The sequence below is a fragment of the Calonectris borealis genome, chromosome 1 (genome assembly GCF_964195595.1).
Source record: "Calonectris borealis chromosome 1, bCalBor7.hap1.2, whole genome shotgun sequence".
NCBI classification, from domain to species: domain Eukaryota; kingdom Metazoa; phylum Chordata; class Aves; order Procellariiformes; family Procellariidae; genus Calonectris; species Calonectris borealis.
Genome location: NC_134312.1, coordinates 162,916,199 through 162,943,206, shown reverse-complemented (window position 1 = coordinate 162,943,206; position 27,008 = coordinate 162,916,199). Strand labels below are relative to the sequence as shown.

General features: G+C 39.9%; 1 protein-coding gene and 1 non-coding gene across 6 annotated transcripts; both read right to left on the bottom strand.

The window, feature by feature from the left end:
* Window positions 1-6,967: 6,967 nt before the first annotated feature.
* Window positions 6,968-7,040, bottom strand: TRNAF-GAA (transfer RNA phenylalanine (anticodon GAA)). Its single transcript has one exon. It is a non-coding gene; the product is annotated as a tRNA-Phe (tRNA).
* Window positions 7,041-11,845: 4,805 nt separating this feature from the next.
* Window positions 11,846-26,890, bottom strand: TGDS (TDP-glucose 4,6-dehydratase). 5 transcript variants are annotated; one of them, XR_012671107.1, is made up of 13 exons: window positions 26,655-26,889; window positions 25,451-25,517; window positions 24,942-25,010; window positions 22,197-22,287; window positions 21,033-21,175; window positions 18,774-18,872; window positions 17,855-17,914; window positions 16,041-16,084; window positions 15,579-15,744; window positions 14,958-15,016; window positions 13,969-14,038; window positions 12,932-13,029; window positions 11,846-12,530 (listed from the first exon to the last, which is right to left on the bottom strand). XR_012671107.1 is itself a non-coding variant. In XM_075138433.1 (12 exons), the coding sequence occupies exons 1-12, from the start codon at window positions 26,798-26,800 to the stop codon at window positions 12,433-12,435; spliced, it is 1,140 nt and encodes a 379-aa protein (XP_074994534.1). In that variant the 5' UTR covers window positions 26,801-26,884; the 3' UTR covers window positions 11,846-12,432. The 5 variants fall into 5 exon arrangements, 4 of the variants coding, with proteins under 4 accessions (XP_074994534.1, XP_074994542.1, XP_074994551.1 ...); XM_075138433.1 differs by lacking the exon at window positions 13,969-14,038 and having other exon boundaries at window positions 26,655-26,884; XM_075138450.1 differs by lacking the exon at window positions 11,846-12,530 and having other exon boundaries at window positions 12,932-13,204; window positions 26,655-26,890.
* Between the last annotated feature and the right edge of the window lie 118 nt (window positions 26,891-27,008).

Below are 27,008 nucleotides of genomic sequence, written 5' to 3'. Positions count from 1 at the left end.
CCTTAAGAGTAGACACCCTTGAATCTTTTCTCCCTCCTTTCTCCTCCCATCCCATGCTGCTTTTTCCTTCTTACACAGGCTTTTATTCATTCATGTCTTCTCTCTTCCTTCCTCCAAAGCAGACCACTGCCCTTTCATGACCTTGCCCTTTGTCTCCCTGTCCTGTAGCTGGGAAGATGAAGCCAAAGTTTTGGCATGCAGAGCAGCTCTGGGGATCTCATGATCCTGTCCTTGCACAAAATCCCTCTTCATATGAACAGTCTCATCAGCTCCTGCCTTCTCATATTTGCGTTATTTACCCAGTACCTTTCTAATTTGTGGACTTCTTTTCCTAAAAACCAATTTACGTGCTACAACATATTCACATTGTTAGAATAGAAAAGCAACTCAGAGAAGGGTAATCTGGTCAGGTCTCACAGAAAATACACAACAAGACTGCAGACAGGAATTCAACCTGAGTTAAAGACAGCTTCACGGTCTTGGGTGAGTTTCCTTTCCTCAACAGCCACAAGGCTGCTGTGCTCATATCCCATCAGTCTGGACGCTGGATTACTCGAGCTTTCCTTGCATCATGAATTCCGCTCATCAATCTTTCCATCACTTTACCAGCAGGCTTCCTCGTGAGAGAGGATTAAATTTATCTCATCTGATGTTAGACATCTGTTGATTACGGATATCTACACTTAACTGGTCACCCAGGGCTTCCTTTACAGGACCCTCTCTTAATGGTGAGAAATAAATGGGTTTAGGGTGCAATTCACTTGGCCTGTTTTCTGTACCCACATTAGGAGGGGATGAATTGCATCACACAAAGGCCTAACCTTCTCCATCTATTTATTGTAAGGGGAGCCTAGGGTTCAGTGGTACTCAATACACGAGAGGTCTACATTTAGACAGATGAATCCCACCTGGATTCCTCACTGATTCCTCACCGGGCCTTGCGATCCGGCTGAACTTGCCTCCCACAAGTCTGGAGCTGACTGCAATGGGAAATCCTCATTACTTAAAGACATCCCCTTCCAAAGCTCCAAATTTGATGGCACTTGGCTTCTCACCTCTCCAAGGACATGTGCTAGCTGACGCACGTGCTATATACAACTTGCTTAGAAAGGTCCTAAAATCATACACTGCTTTAGTACTGCAGAACCTGTGTCAACCCTGCCAGATCTTTCCTCAGCCTTAAACAAACATTATTTAGAAATTCCTGACACATTTTTACACTTTTAAGTCAGGTATTGCCTTAGTGTAGTTTTATTCATTTCTGTCAGAGATAATGAATGAGCACTTCCATTTCCTTTAAGATATTTCTTCTGTCCTATTCCCTCATTTAACATGTCTGAGAAACCTCTTCAGAGATCATGAAGCAGTACCATCATTTGGTTAATGACACTCAATACCATGTCACTTTATATCTAAACAAGCATGCTTTTTCCAGTGTCCATCATATGTAGGAATATGGGTGAAAGCTTAAGTACTTATAGTTTAGATAAACACAATGCTGACTGGCAGATGAAACCATCCTGAGTAAGCAACACCACTTATGTCAGCATCTTCAGCTGGCAAAGGATGTGTAAATAATGTCAAAGAGATCTACCACTCGAGAGCCTCTCTATATCTGCCTCTGCACCAACGCTGTGGTGACCACCTGTCCAAAGGCTGTCCAAAACCGACTTCATCTCCAGAGTTATTTCATCAGTGTCTAACCTGGGCTAACTATAAAGGCAGTCATACAATATAAAGTACGATTCACTTAAGGAACCCAGGCATCTGGAAGGTAGGAGAGCTAAATCTCAGTTATCCTGTGGTTCCCCAATAGTCTATGAAGGCAAAGAAGCACCTCCACGGGACAACTCATCCCATTCTCAGACAGGCATCTTGGCAAGGTCAGATGACCTCTCTCTGTCCTAATTTCTCTGCCTTGACCTTCAAAGGAGGTGAGGGTGACTAGTTCAAACTTAGGCAGACACTGAACTTTTAAATGTCTGAAGTGAAGTGAGATGAATCCCACTCCAAATGGCTGTGGTAGGAGAGCACCTGATTTACATAGAGTAGATTTATGCTGGTTGACAAAGAAGTGGAGAGAGGTGTAAGCTGTTTTAATATCCTAGTTTTGGCACATGTGGAGCTTTACAGATGTTGTGCAAAACCTGTAAGGAGCCTGCAGCCTGGCTAGCACGCAGGCTGCCTTTGTGGCTCCCGGTCCTTCAGCACCCGGTCAGGAAGGCGTGAGCCAAAGACCTCATGTGCAGCATGGAAGGGCTAGGACAGAGGCTCTGGTCTCAACAATTCAGCAGCGCGACAAATTGTCCCAATCACAGGGAAAGAAGGATATCCAGTTTTGGCTCTGTACCACATTAAAAGAAAAAATCTGAAAAACAGTACACACACAGTATTTGAAATAGTATCAGAAATCTCTAAAGCCTTGACTTTATATTAGTCCTTCAAGACCCAGTTGCACAATTTTATTTCAAAATACTATTACTTATCCCAACGGAAAATATAAAATGGAACAAAAGATATTTATCCCTCATGTCATGTGGGCTAAATCCCAAGAACATTGTTGGGCAAAGTAATGAATGCTCCCTTGCTTTAAGCAAGCAGATGTATGTACGTCCAAACAAAAATACAATGTTTCCCCTGAGGTTCACTGAGGAACAAAGACAGCATTGACAACTATAGTAGGACTGAAGGTTAAGATTTCACTTAACTGCCACAAATTTGTCTTGTTAACTATACTATAAATTCTGTATTTCTACATTAGTACGGAATATGAGTTCTATATTCCTACAAAAGCACAAAGCAAGAACCCTGGGATATATTGCTGGGGGGAAAAAAAGCAACAAAAGCCCCAAAACTCCCAAGGAACTGGATCAGAAAAAGCCTCCTTACATGGGGTTCCTGTGCTGAACTCAGGATAAAGCTCTCCTAACTTGCTCACTCACAGGGAAAAAAATAGAAGACTTGAATGTAAAGTTCTAGATTCTAGAAATGCATCGGCAGCTGAAAATTTTTTCTTTTTAAATGCATTTCTTTCTCAGAAAGTTGAAAAACGCAATTCTAGTTCTTCGACAGGACCAGAAACCAGATAGACAATAACTAAGATTTGTTATTAAAAATATACATAAATCATAAAAATTAAATGTGAGTTCTGACTTAGGTTTTCTAAATCTCTTGTATGGATCGTACTGCATATCTAAATGAGGTTTACTGGATGTGCAGGAGTCAAAGTCAGAAATCTTTTAGTCGAGAGACAGAAACAAATCTTTTCTATCAACAAACAAAATTTTCAATCCAAAGAGAAGGAAATTTTACTACGTGTAAGGCTGAGTAACGTTTATTCACTGCTGAGAGGCAGGCAAGACAGTAACAAACATCAGGTGCAGAAGCTGCCCGCAGGGACAAGGAGGGGACTGCTGGGGACAAGAAGGAGGAGGAGGAGCATCTCATCCGAGGAACACCTGAACTTGTTAAAACTCTCAAAAAGCCCACGGAAAATGCCAGGCACAGGTTAGTCCCACCACAGTCAGAAATACCGAACAGAGGTATTTCAAAGTAAAGCTTTAAGCTGCTTCATTATTTGTCATGTTCTGCGGTTGCAAGTTGTTGCAGCTTGCAGCAGAGCTAGGATGTGTGGTACACCTCTCGCTGAGCTGCTCCTTCTGCTCCAGTTTTCATTCACTTAAAACAGCAACTCAGTAGTCAAGGATGGTCATGGAAAAAGCACGTGAACGAAATCCATCAGATTTTGAATATTTGAGTAAGGCTGAAACAACATTGTAAAATGTGATTTTTCCTCTGAATCCCTGCGAGGTATCAACCTCAGTATGGTCATTTAAAGAACCATATGTAACCACATCTGTGGTGCCAGAGAAGTTTCCCAGTTGCAGAGAAGAAGCCTTGTGACTAAAACACAGAGGCTTAGTTAGACAAACATGAAAGCAGCCTGGATCTGCTTCCTAGCAGGGGGTTCATTTTGAGGGAACAAGCTAATAGAAAAATAAATGGAAATTAAGATGCTTGCTGGCAAGAAGAAACCTAAAAAGCAGCAATGCTAACAAAAAGATGGGGTGAAGAAAATAAATCTGAATGAAAAATGCCTGAATATTGTGTGACATAAAAGCAATAAAGCAACAACACTCAGGGTTATTTTCCCAGAACCTGCCAAATCACATTAGAAACCTGCATCAAGCCTGCAAAATCAATCAGACAGGAGTTAAAAAATACCAGATTAAGGTTATCTCTTAATTTTATCCTCTTCTTCCACATAAGACCCGAGGCCTTATTCAGTGTGTGCTATCCAAATCCCATATTGCACAAAAATGAGATTTTCTTCTCAATGTCTCCATGGCTATCACCCTTAGTATTTCAGTGCACCACAAAATTTCTGTTTAACGCCACAAAACCTCTGAGGAGGGAATTGCTACTACAGGTAATATTATCCTTAGCTTAAAAATAGAAATTTCAGATACTACCGCAGCTGTCATACATCCGTGTGCCTGGGTACGGCTACTGAAAATCAGACACTTGGAGACGGCAAGAGTGATCCACATCTTTCCTGGCCCTCGGGGAACTCAGTGGCAGAGGGGACCCAACCTCCGGTGTGGCACTGAGAGGGTACGGCCAGATCGCTGCCTAAAAGCAGCCTTGGGGCCCCATCCTGGCCCCCCAGCTGAGAGGCCCTGGCCAGCTGGTGTCTGCACCGCACGGGGCTGGTCCCTCCACAGGAAATCTTGGAAAGAGTTGGCTATCGGGGCACTAATGCACAAACCCAGCAGACAGACAGAGGTCCAACATCCAAGCTCGCTCCATGACTCTCTTCTATTCAGCAGTATGGAAATGGCCAAAAAGTAAATAGTCTGTCTGTCTTTTGCCTCTTCGATTACGCATCTGCAGGAAATGAATCCCTTCCTAAAGCACTGTTAAAGTCTTTGACGAATAACTAAAAGTTTTTGGGAAAAAAAGTATTTATTTCTCATATCACATGCACAAAAGTACAGATGAGAAATCACAAGTAATCTTCATTTTAACATTTCCTTCTATCCCTGAGTATTCGAGTGTGCAGTCTTAATATTCTTTTGAAAGCTCAAAAAATCTTTAGGAAAAATAATAATATAAGCAGTTATACTATGCCTTACTAGTGGGGGTCTAAGTAACACTTCTCCTGTTTGTACGAATCGGATATTCGTCAGCAGTGAGTGCTCCTTGTATCGGACAAGCAATTCAACAGCAATGCTTGATGTGATGCTGTGATTAAAAAAGGACCAGTGATACCTTTTCATGAATAGATGAAAGATTGCTGAAGAGTGGTAAGGAGTTGATTTACTGCTGTGTTTTGCACTGGTGACACCAATACTGAAAAACCTTTTCTGTGCATTGTTCTAGTGTCAGTATACTAAAAAGGTTACAGAAAATTACCTGAAAGCAGGAGAAAGTGTCTTAAAATGAGAGACTTGGAGCATTTGATTTCTTTGGTTTATCAAAACAAAGCTGGGTGTTGACTCGACTGCTTAATGATGACCAAATGCCAGGTACTGAGAAAATCTTTGATCTAACAGAGAAAAGGCTGAACAGAAATAATAGCTAGAATTTAACAGAGGACCAATCCAACTTAAAATAAGGAATATATCTGGAACAGTTGCAACAAATTACCAAGAGAACTAATGATTTTTCTGCCTCTTCATGTCTTCAAAACAGAAACAGATGCCCTCCTTAAAAATATGCTTCAGAAAAATCCAAGTGATTTTTTCCAACTTAAAAGTAAAGAGAGGATCAGGGGGAAATACAGGAACGGTAAAGACTAGATGATATTAATTACCAGAGTTTCTGGCCTTGAAGCTATTCCTTAGCCTTTCTGTGAACCAGAAGTAGTTTCATCAGCTATCTGTTGACAGCAGAGGAATAGTGAGGTCCAGGAATTTTGACCTCTGCTCCAGATTTTGGCGAGAAGCAATCTCTAGTTCTTCTGCCTCGGCTTCTGTCCCCGTCCTCCCGAGAGCCCCCCCTCCCTGCTCCTACCCTCCCAGCCATCCCGCTCCTCTCCACACAATTTTGCTTTCTCCTCTGGCTGCCGTCCCTCCATCTACTGTGGGAGGCGGGTGAAGGGCAGAGAAGGGACTGGGAATGAAGCTTTTGGCTTCCAGTTCTTCCATCATAAATAAAAAGCTTAACCTGAGAAGAGCTGAAAAGGGAAACTGGAAGGCAAACCCTCCCAGACGCTGCATTTCCAGGCGCCAGGGAGGACGCAGGCACAGGCAGTGTTGGGCAGGCGTGAGTTCTGTGATGCCTGATGTTTTTGCTGATGTCTTTGCAGCGTGTCCTCCTCTCTTCCGCGGCATGAAGCAGTAGAAGAGAGGACGGGGAGGCCCAACGGCTCGTTCCCCCCCATCTCCTTCGCAAATCGCCTCTGCATGGTTGTTTCGCGCGCACGCCACACGTACGGAAGGCGGGCTCGCCAAGGGTTGCTGCTTCGCTGGGCTCCTATACATTGGTTTTGTACATACGAGGCTCTGCAGAGCAGTACCTGTGCATCCATGCCGCCGCCCGGCAAGCGTCGATGCGCACACTTAACAGAGGTAAAATGGCATTTCCCTGAACCTCACCATTGAAATTTTTTTTTTTTTAGTTTTAAATTTTTTAAATTTAAAAAAAAAAAAAAAGAAGCTGAGGAAAACAACAGGAAGTTTCAGGCCCAGCAGCCGAAAGCCCTGGCAGAGCGTCCCGGCTAAGGGCAGTCAATAGTGCGCGCTGCTGCCAGCTCCGCACGAACGGTCATGAACGACGTGACGTAAACGGTGACAAACGATGTGTCGTGAGCTACGCGGTCGCTACCCGGCTGGCAGCCTGGCGCCCGCACCGCCGTTCCGAGCCGGGCTGGGCCGTGCTCGGCGGCGGGGGTTTGGACGCTCCCAGTGCCCGCGGGGCGGCGGCAGCCGCCCGCCACCTCTCGAAAAAGGCAGGAAAAGCTTTCTGCCGAAACCCGGGATCGAACCAGGGACCTTTAGATCTTCAGTCTAACGCTCTCCCAACTGAGCTATTTCGGCTGCTGCCGGCTGTTTTTTGAAGCAATACCACTAACTCGTTCTTCTCCGCCCACCGCCTGGCCGGTGTTTGCGCGTGATGATTGAAATAGGACAGATGATGTTACTCGTCCTACATCGCTGGATGCCATGAATACCACAAATTAATTGATGACGGGTCTTTGCAAATAAAATTACGCCTTAAGGCAAAGACAAATTTAGCAATAGCACAAAACTATATGTGTATGCACGATACATAACCTACATGCATTTAGTATCAGGATAAAGGTGTTTCAGCTGTGGCTCCCTGGATTATTTGAGGGGTAACAGGAACTAAAATATTCTGTGGGATTCAAGAGCGTTAAATTGGCAGTATTTTTCCTTCAGCTTTCAGGGACTTTATTCTGAAGTCTGACAAATTCTGTACCACGAGTAAACGTGAGTAGAAAGGGCACCTCCAGCCTCATTTTTCCATGGTCTTGCCTGGAGACACACATTCCACTGGAACGTTATCTCTGCATAAATCACAAAGCCTGACTAAGCACAGTTATATGAAAAAACAGTTTATTCTCACCTTGTCCCTTAGGCATTTATTTCAACAGACGACTGTTATCACCAACGGGTCGAAGGCAGAGGATGTACCCGAGTGCACACATTAGCACATGTGGCACTGCTGCTGGACGCTCACGTCTCAAGTTTGTGTTTATTTGCACATCCCACGGCTCTAGAAAAAGCTGCCTATTCATGCTCCCTGCATGTTGTGTGGGGCGAAATGGTGCTTTGCAAGATCACCCGCTGCTTCTCTCTCCCGTTAGTCAAAAAAAGCCAAACCTCTCTCTCTTCCACAGTAACACGGGAGTTTAACAAATCCCTCCTTTTTTTCCAACGTGGAAGAAGCAGCCTTTTCCCAAACTAGCCCTGTGAATATTTGGTGATATACAGTCCCATATTTCTGTTTACTTTCAGAGTATATTTTTCCTCAAGTTGTCCAATTTTGGAAAGTCTTTTGGGAGCAACCACTGCTCTTCAGGAGCTGACATATTTTCAGAAGTCAAAGACCTATTTTCAGAAGTCAAAATACTGAGGACTAGGCCAGCAGTTACTTAGTGACTGAAAACAAACACTCTTTAATAAAAAATTTCAGTTAGGGAGAGGTTAAAAAAAAAAACAACAACCCCATACCATTCTACTAACGAGGTTTGCTAACAACATACCGATACAAAATCTCATATTCTCATGATTTTCCATTGCCACTGGCAATGATTGTTTTGCTGAGAAATGATGAATATAATCACTTAATGAGCGTGTCTCCTACTGATGCAGCTAACATAGTCTTGTGATCTTTGGTGCAGATAAACTCCAAATGTGTGATGACATGCATAGAAGTAAAAACACTATTGACTTTGGAGTTTTCATACATTACCACAAAAACCAGAGCTACTGTGGAGCAACAGGTTATTCTAATTTTTATTATTTTTAGAAACATTTGCTTTGCTAGGTGAAATGTAAATGGCAATGGAAATAAAAACTAAAGGTAATGCAAAACAAAACTGAACAAAAGTAAAAGAAAAGGATGATTCAGTCTCAGATATAGTATATATAATAAAACAGACGCTTTTTCCCCCCCAACAAAATCCGGGGTTTTTTGTATGAAAGTTCCTCTTATGGAAAAGCAGAAACGTATTAGCATTTCATGGCTATTTAAAGAGCATAACAGCATTCTGAGTCCAGCCAAAGCTATTCACAACTTTCTCCTAATGAGAAACCAAATTTGTGCTATTTTGTACCCCTCCAGAATAGGAATTGAATTAAAAGAGGAAAAAAACAAAACTAAACAAAAACAAGACAAACCACACTTTTTTCCCTCCCATAACCTCCTCCTGTATCTAGTAAAGGACAGAGTGGACAAAGAAAAGCTATTTTTCAGTCCTTCACCTTACGACAGTGTAAACCAGCTTCAACCACAGCTGGCACCCCTTAAGGCCCAGCAGCATGCAAACGTAAGCGAGCAGGTGCCAAGGTCAGACCAGAGAAAGCCTTGGAGAAAGCGAGGATTATCTCCACCACACCGGAATGGATACACACACGAAGGCCCCACTGGCCATGAGTGGCAGGGGGACTGCAGACAGCCCTGCCTCAGCTGCCCGCTTCACCGTCTTCCAAATTCTTTCACTTGCTGCTTGCAAGGGATGTGCTGAATGGCAGGCTTGGTACACCCAGAAAATGGGGTAGCAATGTTGGTTTTCCCCAATGCACGAGGGATTTCAGGAGCTGCTTCCTGACGATCTGATCCAACCCACAACAGTAACCCCAAAAAGAGATGCAGAGCTATCCCCAAATAATTTCCCAAGTGTGAGCCTCTCATCCATGATGGAAGCTGGACAGAAACCCTTCGCCGAAGTGCAGCCCTTCTCCTTTAGAAAGCTTTAGCAATTTAAGCAACATACACATTTACTCCATTTATTTTCTTACTGGTGTAACCTCAGTTTGCTCTGTGACACAAACCTTAAGAAAAGTCGACTGAAAGATTGCTGTGTTCACAGTATTTTACATTACCACCTTTGCCTTCTGCAGAAATGCTTCTTCACATCTTCCAAGTAAAAACAGTGAGAAATAAAACCTAGAAGCATTACACTTCTCCGCATTAACAGTCACTAGTTGAGCCTTTGCCCTCTTCTTCCTACAGAAGCCAGAAGGTTAATGGCAAAATAAGTTGTTTTCTTTAACAGTAAAGTCTTTTCCCTGTGAAAGGAATGCTCCTACCAGAGCACTCACCTGCTAAGGCAACCTGATCTACAGCAAAGTAGCTCAAAGCAAAAGCCTCTTAGATTATTTTTTTTTTAATATATGTATTTATATATTTTTAAAATGTGCGTGTATATATTTATTCATATACATACAAAAATAGAAGTAGGAACACTGAGCCAAAAATCTCAAACACTTGGAAGGATTAAATCTTCAAAAACATTTAAATAACCTAGAAGAGTTTCCACTAAAAATTAATAGATCCTTTTGAAAAATCCACTCCCAGTAATATCACTTGCTTGGACAGTCACATAAATGTCAAAGCTCGCATCTTCAGCACCTAAACGTTCAAAACAACTTTCAAAAGATCTGTTCAATAAACCAATCACACGCTACTGCTTTCTTCTGTGTATTTTTGGTCTGGTAACACTATCACAACTTAATTGGTTTTTAATGTTCCAAAGACACTGTACCTATTTGTAAGGTTTAAAATAATAATTTAGTAATCTATAATCTCTATTCTTAAAATTAAAGACACATCACATAACCAGTATTCCAGCATAAGCAGATGTGAAAGATACATACTTTCATGCAGCTCACCTAGAGCAGCTGCCACAGTAAGCATAAATACAGCTAAAACAGATCTTCGCAGTACTTCAGCTATTTCTGGTATTGACTTTTGTAAAATACAAAACAGTAAGATGTTAACAGTAACTCTCTACATATTGTGAGGAAGCTGTATCTCAAGAAAATGTAAAAAGTTAAGAAAATATTTGAATGTTACCAGCAACGCGTGTTTGACAACGAAATTTAAGTGCTTCATCGGTGGAAGCATAACCTTAAGTATCTGGTAAACCCAGTATCCTAGCAGACTAGTACCTACTAAATCCTGTAACTTCTGTCCTTCCCAAATGGAGGTTTTGGCTATGAGAAACCCCAAAAATGCAAGTGCGACGCAATTCTAGTATAGTAGTAGTATCCCACCTTGTCACAGAAAACTTGCCTTCAATAACACATTCCTAGACTTTAGAACACATACTTGGTGCTAAGGTAAGCCTGGACACTTACTGTTTAGCCTTCTTTTAAGATGACTCTTACCAACCAAGAGCAGCATTTTATCAACAGCACCGTGCAACACAAGAGGTGTGGTGAAGTTGGGAGCATCGTGGGTCCAAAGGCAGCACCACCTGTAGGCTATCTGGGTCACTACTATTAAGTTTTATGTTCGGTTACTACTGAAACTCTAGCAGGGGCAAAGCTAAGGCAAATGCCCCAACCTCCATTCTTCCTGCACCTGGGATAATGAGGAAAGGGCTTCTGCACATTCTTGTGTTTTGAGACTTAAATCCCAATTTCTGAGAGACTTGAGAAGTCGTAGCAATCTCCGAGTACATCGCAGCGTCCTAGCCCTATGCTTCTGCAGCTCTACCCAGGGGCAACAGAAGGGTCTGGGAGTGTGCCACGTACAGAAGCTAAAGTGATAAAACCAAGAAGAGTTCTCCCTTCTATGTCTGCCACCTCAACGCCAAAAAAGTGAAAATAGTTCTTCCTGTATCCTGAAAAAAAAAATTAACAAACATAAAAAAACCACCATCTACTTTTTCAATGTGTTTACTTAAGAGAAATCAGTTACACCATAACTTTTGTTACTAAATCAACTTTGAAAAAGATTCATTGACGTATTTCTAGAATTGAAGTTTCCTCCCAAACTTTACATTAAAATTCAAATATTGTTTCATCTTTAAAACGTTTGTCACCAAAAAAAATTGTGAAACACTGCACTGAATAAGGTGTGCCTACCCACAATTCACAGGAAAAGAAGTTTTTAAAATTTTTCTCCATAAATAGCCTTCATATCACAGGAAATAACATCACTGGAATGTTAACTGTGTTACAGTATTTTAAGTTTGTTACAATTACAGTTAAGAAAAGGAAATTAACATGTAAAAGACAGTAATACAGTAAAAAGATGACATCTAAAACGGAGCAAAGTTTAAGAAAATGCTTCTGGAAATCTCAGCGAGAACATCTGCTACTTCTTGACACCTTTCCCACCCACCCGCCTTAAAAAAAGGCATTTAAAGTTATAAAGCAGATAACAGTTTAATCAGTCATCTACAGAAGGTAATACTGCACTAACAGAGAAAAGGACTGAACCATATGGGTGCCATATCTAGCTTTTATCAACTGATTTATACTCTCCAGAAAATATAGCATTTTCCCCCTTGATTAAAAATAAAACACAACTCTTTAAAGTGACAAAAATAACATATTACGTTGTAAAAACAGACTAATACAGGTGAACGATTCCAGAACTAAAACAAGTTTCATTGGAAGTCCCCAAAGCTTAATCGCAATTAATTATTCTAAATTAATAAGGCAGATTTGACATCAGTTACACTAATTTATAGCATTATAAATATTCTTCACCCTGTACAGTTCTTTCAAATCAATACCTAGGGAGAATATAGTATTGCACCAAAAGCTGAAATTAACAGGTTCAACTTATAAAATGCTGAAACCCTTCCAAAGTTGTGCCGTACTGTAGTTCTGTATTCATCATGGTTCCTGTATCTTGAACGCATTAAGAGTTCAGTGTGGCCACTTGATTGCAGGCTTCGAAAAAAAGACTGTATGAGGTAGAATGAACTCCTTCAGGTTCTCCGTCACCCTACGCACTGAGCTGTGCAAATGGCTCTGTCACAGGAAAGGGCTCCAAAGCTTTCTCTGAGTTCTTCCAGTTGTGAAAATTTTCTTTGTACCATTCAACTAGTACGAAAAGAATGCTGATGAGTCAAGTTGACCAGAGATAACAGGGAAATTCAAATATTCCACAGATATTATAAGATTAACAACATGCTAATAGTTCATTATGCAAAATTTTAACCTATAATATTAAAAAAAAAAATCTAGTTTAGATTTTATAAGTTCTTTATGCAAGACTTATTTTAGCATTAAAAAGTAACTAATTCTGATGCTACTTTGTGATTAACCTTTTTTTTTTTAAATCAGGTAAATTCACTACTTAAAAAGCAGCAAATTTTATGTAAAATTGAAGTGTTAAGCTCATTCTTTCTAGCTTCTCATTAACTAACCTATATACCCATTTTCCCCCCCTTCCCTCCTCCCACCCCTTCTAAATCAATTAGTGTAAAAGGCATCAATCCTACTTGTTTTCTTTATTCCTTCTTTCCAAGGCACTTTAGGTTTCCATCCTAAGTTGTGCATTTTTTCTGAATTCATGGCGTATCTCAGGTCATTGGTAGGTCTGATGAAGTATAAAATGCACATGGAAAACAATTTGATTAGACTTTTTCATTAATTACAGATGCAGTACCCCACACTGTCTTCAAACCAACATTAGATATGCTTCCATTTTGAAAATTCCCATCAACATGAACAGATTATATTGCCTTCAAACAGTACACGGCAGTTGAGTGCAGCTACAACAATACAATCCAGTTTGTACAGCCAGCTATTTGGAATTGACTAGAATAAATACAAATTAATATCTTATTGGCACAAAAATGAATGCAAAACTCAAATCACTGCCAATGCAGTTGTGCAAATCAGTGCATTTGCAACTCTTTAGACAGTCACTATGCAAGCCAGTGTTTTCCAAAATCAGCCTTCACATTTTTCATCCTGAAAGCCCACAAGTTTTCCACATACTTCAGTTCTGAAATACATAGACTTCCAAAGCGTTGTCATTACAGTGCTTCATTAGCTACACAAACTTACTAATACTGAATACGTAGAATCCCAGGCTGCAAGATTCAGCACAGAAAGAGACTCCCTACATTTAAGCATGGCACAAATTTTCAATTCCACAGTCTGGCAGTTAGGTAGTCTAGTCTAGCATTCCTGCATTACTGGCACTAGCATACTGAATAGTTAAGCTACACGTGCAGACAGAAACCAGCTACTTATCACCCTTATTAAAACACGCTAATCTCAAGCAGAAGCAGAACTAATTTTTCCATGGCAAGTAACCCCCATGACCTTTAAGTCGCTCATTATAGAATTAAATAATCATTAGTTAGGTATCTTAAGAATCTTTTATACGGCCTCAACATTCTTTGAAATACATATTCTTAAGTGGTTAGTTTTCCCAAGCCCATTTATGTTTAAATATTAGTGGACAGGGCCCAATACACATGAAGAAACATCTCAATCTGAATTACACTGAGACCTACTGAACACTCACATCATGTGAGCCAAAGGCAATTTGTTCAAAGTCCTGCGATACACTCAGATACGATTCTGAAAAACACTTCCTTTTAAAAACAAAAATTAGTACATTTAAAGACACTTCAGTTGCCATGATAACAATCCAAATGTTAACAGAAAGTGAGAATTCTAAAGGCCATGATAATACTTAACTGCTAAGAGCAGATACGTCATTTCTAATCACTCTGGAGAAACAGAGTGATATCTAAAGCAAGCAGAGACTCATTGTTGCTGCAGAAAAGAAATGGAGATAAAAGAACAGAGCTAAACCAAGCCTGAAATTAAGGACGGAAACACACAGCAAAAGCATATTTATAAAAGCTACCCATATTTGCCGCCATCCTAACTTTAGCACCTCAGTTTTACATCTACTTTTGAGATAGCAGTTTCAGGTTAAGATAGGAATCTAAAATTAACTACACTCCGCAGGTGCATATTTCTGCCTGTGGAGAGTGCATCTTAATATAAAGCGCATCTAAGTCTGAACTATCACATTAACGTCAAAATACTAAAGCTAAATGAGAGACAATGGGATTCATCTCACTCAAGTGATGTTGAATACAAAGTACTGAATAAACTACCTAAACTACCCTTCAGAAAAGATTTAGCTACTGTGTAAAACCTGTCCTTTTCCCAGAGCAGACTTCAGTAGTAAGAAGTCTGAAAAAAGTTTGAAGACAGACAGATTAGCGTTACACATTCCCTTTCAAGACATATACTCTGACCTAAAGATCCAAATAATAAGTGGAAATCCTGTTTTTCTATAAAGTGTTCTGTACAGATCATAGGTGTCAAATCCATTAGCAAACAAACAAAAAAAAAACACTAAGAAAGCAAAACAGCTCTTACTCCCTCAAAAGTTTTCCCTCCTGCAGAGCAGAAACACTTTCACAAAAAACTATTTGGCAAGAGACCCAGAAACCTTCAGGATAAAGCTATCCTGCATGTGCTTCACTATTTTCTTACCTGTCTTTGACATAATCCATCCAGTGCTCCATTTCAGACTCCGAACTGGTCTTCTTTATCTGTCAAGAAGAGAAACAAAAATCACATCCCCACATCTTGCACTGTGTTAACATACATTTAAAAATAGATTTAATTTTTTTTAAACAAGATTTAAGTCTTTTAAAAAAAAAAAACAAACCACAAACAGAAATGGTCTTTTGTCTAAACTGAGTTTTCAAACTACTGAAATTATCAAAATTATCTAGAACAACTCCAATACTTCTCCTTCATCTGAGCACTGCCTAACCATCCATAATCAAATTGTTAGATTTTAATAGTGCCACATTCTCAGACCAAAACTGAAGCAGCCAGCATGAAAAAAACCTACCAAATGGCATTTAATCATTACACCAGTTATGTCCAAGACAGGATAACTGATGCAGCAGTGCAACGCACGATAGCCTGTACTGCAAACTTACATAGTACAACTGCCACAGAAAGGGTAGCACATCGTTCTCCTACAACTATCTTCTAAGACCCACCGCAAGCCTAAGCCCTCTCTCTGAGCTAAAAAAGGTTTATAGTAGAATTGTTCATATGTGCAATGACTGGTAAAGAAAAACATCATAGCTGTTTACTCACTAAATGGATTAACTCCTTAGCAAGCTGGGCAATGGACATCTCAAAGTTAGTTCCAATGTTATAAATTTCACCTGGCTTCCCCTCCTTCAGGACAGTAAGGAATGCTTCTACCACATCAGTTGCATAAAGGAAATTCCTTCTCTGAAGTCCAGAACCATGAATACAGCTTAAAACCAGGAAAAGGCAAGAAATTTTTGTTAATCCTTAAATAGAAGCATTCAATTTGTTAGACTGTGTTTTAAGCAGTTTTGCTGTTAACAGTTACCTGAAGGTACCTTAAGTAGCTGACATGCAAACAATCCTTTAGTTTTTTTAAGGAAATCCTATTATTAAAATAAGCAATTCATAACTTATGAATTCATAAGTTATGAAATTATCATTTTACAAACTATACCACATATTTAAAACTGTAATTACAGTTTTATAGCACAAATACCACAGACAAAAAAGCAGCTTACATACCATTTTCTGTTCTGTTGCAACAAAGATATAAACTTTGGAATAACCTAAGAAATTGAACAAAAACACATTACTCCACTATTTTAGAAGCTATTACTCTGCAAAGAACGTGGGGCTTCACCAGTAAGGATCATTAAGTATTTTAATAAGACCCTTTAGATACTTTTAAGTTTTCTTAAGTCTAATCAAAGAATGCATCAAGCCTAGAAAGTGCAAGGATTCTTTTAACCTGGTGTAAGCAGAGTATCTTTCACATGATACTGTCTTTTCTGAAGTTCACAGGGAATCAAGGTGTTTGTGTGGGGTTGGTTTTTTGTTTGTGTTTTTTTAAAATTAGATGCCTCTTTTGTGTTGTAAAGCTTATCTTTCTGGTCAATCACTACAAAACAGTAGTTACAAATGCAACATTTTTACAAAAGAAAGTGGTTCCATTACTTTTCGCACACAGAAGTGCACTAGAGTCTAACTAGGGATGACTACTGCAAACAGTTTAGAACAGTTTTAAACATCCAGCAAGTTGCAGTAAATCTATAGCCAAAAAGTAACAGCCATTAAAATAGTTAAATTTGGAAGAGAACCAATAGAGAATTTCAAGATAAGTAAACACGTATTAAGTGATAGCCGCTAGCCTGCAGCATAAAGATTTACAATATTATGTTCAGCTACAAGCTTAGATCCATTCATAATGTCCCAGAAAATTCAGGACAGTTGGTCCCACTATTAAAGTTTTTAAACTGAAACCATTAGAAAGCTATTCCAATTCTTTTAATTTTGTTAACTTACTGCTCTAAACATGGGAGCAGACATACTAGGTAAAACTAAAGATCCATCGAGCCTAGTATTGTGTTTTAGCAGTAACTAAAAGTGGATACTTGAGGAAGAATATACATTAGCTGAAAGCAAGTAAATAGTGATACATCCCCTGAATATACTCCCAATATCATGCAACCTGTAACCAGACATTTCCCAAGCCACAGCTCAGTGAAAACATTTTTTACAAACCATTGCTTAACCACCTGCAATAATGTACGGAAAATAAATTTATTTGCAGAAAAACCCCAACACATAAAAAGCAATTCAAATTAAAAAATATCTCACGAGAACTGCAAAATACAGCTACATTTCACACAAGCTTCAAACTCCAAAGAGTACATGTGATTATCACTATCACCCCATCAGTGTATTTCCATTCACCAGCATAGCAGATCTTGGTATTGCCTACAAAGGCAACTCCTTCTCACTAATACCCATTTTAAATAGTTACCCCGCAAGGTATATATGGACACATGCAAAGGACAAGTTGCTTTGCGCTACTTCTCATCATATATCTGATTGCTACAGCTTCATCTTAGCTATCTTCTGTACAGGTTGGAACATTTCTTTCCATACCAGACATATTGCTCTCTTTGAAATGTTTACCTTAGTTATTAAACATTCCTCCTAATTACAGCACATGACATGTGAGTTAATGTAATTTGTAGGGGAACCCTGCCAGACACAGGGCAGTTAAATATCCTTTGAAAGCTAAAAAAATGACAAAACAAAGTCATTGTAGTAAAATTCATGTAAACATGAAACAACTAGAAATCTCTAATTGTCAGTAATGCTTTACTGACAACCAAAAAACATGTGTTCATGTGTTGTGTTGACGCTAGTGTGGTATCAAAATAAATAATCACAGGTAAGTGTGGACAAATACACTTGCAAGACAGTGCTTTTTTCAAAAGTCAGTCCATTATTATGAGAAAAAAGTTACACCACTACAACCCTAGATTATAGTATATTGAAGCTCAGAGTAAAGCATAGGTTTAACTTACTTTTTCTGGATACTGGTGTGGTCCATAAACATTACTGCTCCGTGTGATAACAGCTGGGAACTTAAGAGCATTAAACATGCATGTGATTACGTAAGAAAATATATACCAGTAAAAATCTGTAGGCTTCTTGCTGATCAATAAACTGACACACCCACAGTGCTTACGCAAAAATCTGCAAGCCCTTACAAACATTAATGAATTAAGCTATCCATCCTTCTGTCAAATAGGCAAGGGCCTCCAGCCTTCTCAGACTGTGCTTCTAAAAGCACCACAAGTGACAAATATTTGTATCCTCTCAGTCTTGCTATGGAGCCACCATAGGACATTACATACATGTACCTGGTTGACTGAAGACTGGCTTACTACTACTTATTCCAAGAAAACGTTTCACAGTCATTAACATCTTATTCAAGTCAGATTTTTGTCAAAAACAACACTGCAGAAGGACTGGTCAAGAACAAAAGACTAAAGTATTCAAAATTTCAAATATTTTTGCTTAAACAAATCTGAGTAATAGGATTGTTTTTTCCTTTTTTTTTTTGCTTTCACTATAAGCCTAATCTTAATACAATTTGAACTTTGCATATTCTACTTCTGTATAAACAGATTTCCTTCAAACTTAACACTGTTTTTTAAATTGCTAATGTTCTCTTTGACCATTTTATCAAGAACATTTTTAGACCTTACCGACCAGGTTTTTAAAAACATTTAAAAACATTTGACCTCTCCCCACTGTCTTGCAGTATACCTCCACCAATAAGTGGTGGACATCCTCCGACACATCCAACCTACCAGACTAGCAATCAGGAAAGAGGTGGCACTGTGTGGACTAGTACTGATTTTTCTTTTATACCCTTATATAGGTAAAACAGACACTTAAGTATGGGCTTCAGAGTTTTTGAAGCTTGCATCAACTTACTTGGTACCTTTCCCAGTAAGACTGAACAAAACACTCTGCAGCTGCTTTAGAGGAGGCATAGGGATTTGTTGGACGTTTTGGTGAGGATTCATCAAATTCCTAAAATGAAAAGAAAAATTTGCATTACTCAATTTCTTTTGCCCAGATAAGTCTTAAAGTTACAAAAGCTGCAGTGGCAACCAAAATAAAAATCCCTAAAAATCCAAGCACACCAGTCTGAGAAAGTCACCCTTCCACTTACAGCAGAAGACCAATAACAAAAGACAGTCTATTTATCAAACACAGGAGGTGGCTAGAATACCAGCAGTAGTATTTTTATACTTCTAGCAGAGTACTTCACAGTAGCAGGTCCTTAGATTTTTATCTTGTAAAATAATCACTGTTGCCACAGGGAGGTTCAATCTTTTTCAGGTTCATATTGCCTCAGAGTGTCATTGCATCACGTCCTAAAGAAAAGGGGTCCATTCTCCCTTTCCTATAAACTTTATTTCTACAAGAAAAGTAGAATTTCAACACAAAGCCCTCCAAAGCAAGGCTTCAACAATTCTGACCTGTTCCAGAATAGGTAGTTTCATGGCTATCCTGCCACTTCTATCTACTCACTTGGAAAAAAAAAAAAGACAAAAAAAAGGATACAATAATGAACCAAAGAAAGGAGGGATTCTACACTGCCTGAGGTGCAATTCATAACAATCACCTTAACATGTGATTAAAAGACTCATTGTTTTCTATCTGACCTTTGCTTCTGTTGTGGTTTAACCCAGCAGGCAGCCAAATACCACACGGCCACTCACTCACTCACTCCCCGACAACGGGATGGGGGAGATAGTCGGAAAAAAGGTAAAACTTGCGGGTTGAGATAAAGACAATTTAATAGGACAGGAAAGAAAGAGAAAATAATAATAATGATAAAAACATACAAAACAAGTGATGCACAATGCAATGGCTCACCATCCGCCGACTGATGCCCAGCCAGTCCCCAAGCAGCAGTCACCATCCCCCAGCCAACTCCCCCAGTTTATGTACTGAGCATTACATCATATGGTATGAAATACCCCCTTGGCCAGTTTGGGTCAGCTGTCCTGGCTGTGCCTCCTCCCAGCTTCTTGCTGGCAGGGCATGAGAAGCTGAAAAGTCCTTGACTAGTGTAAACTACTTAGCAACAACTAAAACATCAGTGTGTTATCATCACTATTCTCATACTAAATCCAAAACACAGCACTATACCAGCTACTAGGAAGAAAATTAAAATTAACTCTATCCCAGCCAAAACCAGGACAGCCTCTGAAGAATTGACCCCGATTTACTTTTTGACCTTCCTTCCCCCCAAAAAAATTCACTTCAAGAACTTGCACTATGATTCACAAAGAGAACAAAGAACAGATTAAATGAAAGTGCTCTTCTCAAGGCCCAGAGGCAGAAAAAGTTCACTTGACGTTGTCTCAGCAAAAACACTGGTCTACATACAGGAAAACACCATCCTTGGGTATCATAAAAGTCTACAGATTGAAGTTGTGTTGAAGGAACTGATAAAGACATTGCAACAATAAGAAAGTGCACATGACTTTTCAGAACTACGTTAGTATTTTCATGGATTATGGCACAAGACTCCTTGGCTGTCATTTACACCTTTAGAAAGGCGAGCATTCATAATTTGTGTTTTTACTGAGCTAAATTACATTTCCTGAATTAAGGTCAGGCATAAATTGGCAAAAATCAAAAAGATTTCCATAGAACAACAATAAACATCTGCATATTTCTTCTACTAATACAGGAACTGTTTCCTGTTCAAATTGTCATTACCTACAGTTCTGTTAGTATTTTAGCTAGAGTATAAAACAATTCCCTGCCTGTCAAGTTCATAGTCAAGGCAGAGAAAGAAAGAAAAAAAAAAACCACACACACCACACCATCAACCAACATACTGTGCACTGAAGTCTCATGAATGCTCCAAGGCAAAATTTGTATAATACATTCTTTTGATACTATCTCTGAGGAGTATTCACATGTCATTAATGACCCCAATCTCACTGCTTTAGGTAATACACATTCAATATAAAACATGCTACAAAAAAAATTCAGGACAATTTTGATACTTAGCTTTCTAGAAACAACCAGTGCTTGTTTACAAGTTCCAGTATTGTCAGACATAGCTCGAAAGTCATATATCTACAGAGGCCAGGGAAAGTTAGACTCATTTTGTTTTCACTATTAAAAGCAAGTAAAGCTAGAAAAACCCTCATGCACTTTCAAACTCACCTCATCAGTGCTACCTCCATATACTTCATCTGTACTAACATAGACAAACTTCTCCACATTGGCTTCATGCGCAGCAGCAACCAGCACGTTAGTGCCATAAACATTCACATAGGTGAATTCCAGGGCATGCCAAAAAGAAAGATCTACATTAAAAAAAATTCAGACAATTCTGATTAAATTTAGGCAAGACACGGCTTCCTACTGAACCATAATATTAGAGGCTGCAATATAGACTGGGACTTCATCACTAGTTCTTTGATTGTCAGATAGCAAGGTCGTGATTAAATGAAGACACTTTCTACACTTACTTGAAGACAAAACCCTTGCTCTCAACAAGAGGCTGGAATCAGGAGCAAAAGCTTGTTGGCTATGGATGGTTCCATTTGAAATACCATTATCTAATTTTATTTAAGCGGCAGCATAACTACTTCCCCTCTCCACCAAGAAGGGCCAAGCTCAGTAAGAAAAGTATTATTCAAAGACAGTTGTAAGATACAGTAATATATACCTATTACTATTAATTAACTAGCACCTGTTTTAATTCTTAGAGTTGTCCCACTGACCTAATGACTTTCTGCATATCTAATCTGACGATTTTGGAAAGTATTTTCCTGGAGAATTCTTTGAGAATTTTTTCTCATGATGAAAGGAGTATGGTAGGGATAGTTCTCATTAACAGTGTTACTGAAGAGTGGTAATCTGAAATAGGCACTTCTAAGTGTAATTCATTCTCTCTTTTTAGAACCCAGGCAGGATTCTGAAGGGAGCTATGCCAGATCCTTCAGTTTCCACACTGTTTTTTCTGCAAGGTTGGAGCCAATCAAGTAAAAACTTAAGACTATGTACTCTTTTTCCATTGTCTTCATGACTCCACCAGTACATTGTCAGTTACATGAGTATCTAGATGGAACTTTAAAATGTAATGCAAAAAAAAAAAGGCATTACCATTTATGCACAATAAAAACAGACAACAGTCAGATGAAGCACTTTTTAAATTAAGGCTGTGAACCTCTTTAAGTTAAAAGGGCCACCAGACATTGAATCATATAGTTTGTAGAGACAAACTGTATCCTTGTTTTATATGAAGGGAAAAGACAAAAAATATCAGTATATATTTCAAATATATGCACGGAAAATAATACCAAAACATGCAACAATGCTCACCTACATGTGTTTGGGCTGCAAAATGAAGGACTATATCTATTTTCTCAGTTTCGAAGAGCTGTTTTATAAAATCAGGTTCACAAATATCTCCCTAAGCAGGAAAAAAAAAATCATTAATAAATTATTTTTGATAGAAAATAGTAAGCTTTCATTTGTACCAAGTGTCACGTAACAAACCGTTACAAAGGAAGCACAGGATACAAACGGCACTACCAACTGAGTTTTGGGCAATTTATCAACGCCATGTCTAAAATAAGACCAGACACAAATTTCACACGTTTTGAGCAACAGCCTCAACGAAACTTATTGCAGGATTTATATTATTATTTAACATTAGAAAAGTAGAAGCATCGCCCCCAAAATATACATAACAGAAGTACAGTGTGTAGCTTGAAAGCTGAGGTTGAAAGGACAAGTTCCCACGGCAAGTGAGAGTTACTGGAGTCTGACTAACGGATGGTGACACCTAGTGGCATTACAAAAGCTGAAGTGGATTTCCACTTTTGTCAAAATACGATGGTTGGCTGTCTTGCAAGGATTTTGGTTGTTGTTGTTTGTTCTGGTAATTTTTTTTTTTTTAAATTGATATATTTAGAAAAGAGTCAGGCATGGACACACAAGCCATTCTTTAGTTTGACACAGAAGCAACAGCAGCTTTTAAAGGTAAATGCAAGCTGAGAAAAAGCTTTGGTATTTATCTGTTGGCTCAACTTAAACAAGATAGTACCTGAGAAGAAGGGGTGTCCTGGGGAGGAAGACTTTTGTATTTTCAATAACAAGCAATTAACTAAAAATAGTTCAAACACACCTATGTTTTAAGAAGTTCTCAAGCAATAATTCTGAACAACAGCTTCAAGGAAGTACTGTATGTCAGAAATGGGAAGATGATGAACTGATTGTCCTATTTCTCACTCCTGAACAGAACTGAAACACTCCAGTAAATACTTCAGGCTCATACATTACTTTGAACTAAATCGTTACAATCACGGATTTTTTTTTTTTAAAACTGAAATTCAAACTCGATATGTCTGTGCTGAGAAGTTGTGATAAAATTGTATCCTTCATACAGCCTCTTATGCAAATTTTCTGAACTTTTACTTCTCTGCCTTCCAAAACAGGCTTCTTTTCTACAGCATCACTACAGCATTTATCCTTCCTACTCTCTCCTAAGGCCAGTAATAGTGTTACAGTTCTAATTGTAGAGCTTGTCCGTCAGAGAGTATTTTTTTCAGTGCATTTTTTCCTATCAGTGTAAACTGCTTGGCTGCATATAAGCTCTGATCAACCTTCCTTCCCCCCTCTGATTCCCCCCACAAAAAAAAAAAAAAAAAACCCACACCACACAAACACAACACAAAACCGAAACAAACCACAGAAACCACCAAACCGAAATTATACTGTTGTAAGTTTTGTGAGAATATATTCGTACTCTAGTTCAGAAGCAATATAGCTACATCATTCCTTGTTACTATCCCCCTGCTTCACATAGGGATCTGGCTGTTTACAGGATGCCTTCTAGAACTCCGTGCTACCCCCACCAATTAAATGTTAATATATATACAGGTAACGAGGCTTTTCTACAGCATTCATACATTTCGTATCACATACTGGAAACTGTCAAAAACATTAGGAAAAATAACCAAAAATCCAGTTTGGGCATGCTTAAACTGCGTACATTTGCTTAGTAGCCATCCCCTTTCCCCTCACGCAACTTTTATCCCAAGAACTCGGAGATAATCACTTACTGAAATAAAGAGGTAGGTTCACAAAAATATAAACAACCAAAAAGATGAGAACAAGTTCAATTCCCAACCTTGCCTGAATCTAAGAGATACGTTTAATTTACATCTACTACCTCTGACAACGTTGCCCCAAAGTTGCTATTTCAGAAAATTAAACTATATGAGTTTCTCTGACATCCTGCAACCTCGGGCAGCCCAGCTAGACAGAGAGACCAGCATCAGTACTGACTTTCATAGAGGGGAAGAACCTCAGCATACAAACCCGGCAGCCAGAATGTTTATCTGAACAATAAATCTAAATCCATCTCCTGTCTGAAGATAAAACTGTGGAAACAGTAAACTAGTTTAATTGGCAAAATTTTAAGAAGGAAAGGCATATCTTGAATGTTCCCATGAGACCCTGTTCCAAAACAACTATGAACTACACAGCATCAACAGCAAGAATGTAGCCTGATGTCTAGTGCTAACAGAACAAGAAGGAGCGTATTGCACACCACGGAATATGACAATTGACAGTGTTTGAAGGTGCAAAATCTAAGATAGCGTCAGTGAAGCATGTAGGAGCCGAATCTGAGTCCATCTCGTCCATATCACCTATCAAAAGTGAAACAATCATCCCTAAAACCACTCATCTCCATAACCAGGCTTTTACCAATTCTGTACCTTTATTATACAATAAAATCTATCAACTTTCAAAAGACTACTTCATGTAAGAGACAGAACATACTGCATTGTCACAGACTTCTGTGGGTGAAATATGAAGTCTATAAATAAGGAAAACAGATGAAGTAAATGCTGTTATGTCCATATGATTGTCACATACATTGGCATATTACATACACCGACTCATTCTTGACAATGAATTAGTAGAAGTAATTTCAACTTTACCATAAATGAAAGCAATGGCTTCTAGTTTGGGGAGCTCCGGAGACCACATTACCTTGATATGAAGGCATAAAAATCAGTAAAAAGTCAAGTTTCATAGAAGAGAAGGCTTTATCACCTGGATAAACTTGTAGTTTTCCTTTTCAGAAACAGTTTCAAGATTCTTCAAGCTTGCACAGTAGTCGAGCTACAGAGAAATACCCACACAATATCATTAAGTGGGCTTCGTGAAAGTAAATAAGCTAACTCAGATCCAACCTAATTACTAAGAAGTTTGAGAACAAAGTAAAAACTTTTTTCAAAAGAAAAGCTATTTTGCAAGCAGACATGGTGAAGCTTTAAAAACACAAAACTCTGAAAGATATCCTAACTGCAAAAAATCTTAAACAGAAGTTTAGAACTTCAAAAGCTTCCTTCATTTTTTTTTTTTGCAAATAATTATTTGTGGTGGGCACAGGACTGTAAGAATGAACAGCAGTTGATTTTTTTTCTGTATAGGAACAAATGGATAGTCAAACAAAAATTTAATAAATAACAATAATCCATATAAATTTCAACATGCTACAGATTGCGTTAAAAATCATTTAAGATAATTTTCCATATCAAGAAAGAAAACAAGCTACTTACCTTATCTAGATTTATAATCAGATAGTTTGGATAGTTTTTCACGAGAGAGACGACTACATGTGAAGCACTGTAGGACAGAAGAAAAACATATTTTACAGTTATATAGCGAGCTTTAAGGTAACAAAGAGATGACAAATTACAAGTAAGTCTAGCAATATCAAAAGGCTTTGGGGGAAGAGGGGGCTGTACTCAAGATAGGAGAAAGGGGAATTCACAGCAGTATTTTAAGATATGTCAACATTATTCTATTGATAATGCCCATAACTGCCTACTGTTAAAAAAACTAAAAATCAGATTAAATAACAAAAGAAAGCAACACTGCTCACAGCCACCTAAAAAAAAAACAACAACCACTGTTATATGCTATATTCAATTGCCATTCTAAAACTACTTTTATACTCCTAAGTTTATACATTAGGTACTAGGGACAACAAAACAGCCAACTCTCCTAACTCACAATACTGACTCCCAACACTCAACTCTCCTACACTGCTGCTAGGTGTAAGAAGAAATGACAGCCTGACTACCACGTGGCATTTCTCTTTGGTACAGTCTTGTGTACAAGCAGCTCAACCAGAGAGTTCAGGTTTGGCAGGGCTTATTCACGTCTCCAGCCCCCCAAGGTGGGGGGTGCACACAGAAATCTAGTCCTCTCACATCTTCAGGCCCTGAGCACGCTGACCGGCTCAAGCTTAAGATGGACCTGAACTTCCTCTGCCTCGAGCAGAGCCCACAGCACTGGGGAGTGGAGGTGAGAAACAGGAGCGGGCTCAAAGCACAGCCGCCCCCCTACCCCACCCCAGCTGAGGCTGAGCACCGACTCCCACGACAGCGCTGGGAGGTGCCTTCACCCAGCACCTTCTTCCTCACCGCTGGCGGAGGACAGCCGGGCAGCAGACCAGCTCGCCCGCCAGCACTTACCACCTCAACCTCCACGACACGGGAGAGCCACAAGCAGCCCCTGGGACGAACGCGGTCCTGCAGACACGGCTGCGCCCACCGCAGCCTCCGCCTGAGCGAAGGCGGCCCGAGCCAGCGGCGCCACAGAACCGGCCCAGGTCAGGCCCAAGGGAGGCGGGCAAGCGAGGCAGCATCGCGGGACCCCTGCCGCCCGCCCCACCAGCCGCCGCGTCCCACCCGCGCCCCCGGAAAAGAGGCCGACGGCTCCCGCCCGGCCCAACGGAGAAGCGGGGCCGGCACTCACATGAACCCCGCGCCGCCCGTGACCAGCAGCCGCTTCTCGAAGACCGGCAGCTTCGCCGGACGCGGCGGCCCCGACATCGTCCGCGCTTTACGGCAGCAGCCCTCACCCCTTCCGTTGCCTCGCGCCGCAACCTCCCGACTGCCCATGCGCAAGTGGGAACGGAACCCGTAGTTCCGCCAGGGGTTTCACAGGCAGGGCCACGGCCACTGCAAGAGCCTGCGTGAAAAAAGGCCTTCCCCTCTCCCCGCGCGCCCGAACAACGGGGCTCGCCGCCTCTGAAGCGAGTGGCAGCGGCACTGGCACGCCCTGCGAAGAGGCCGAGGCTCTGCCTCCGCCTTCAACGGCGACCGTCGC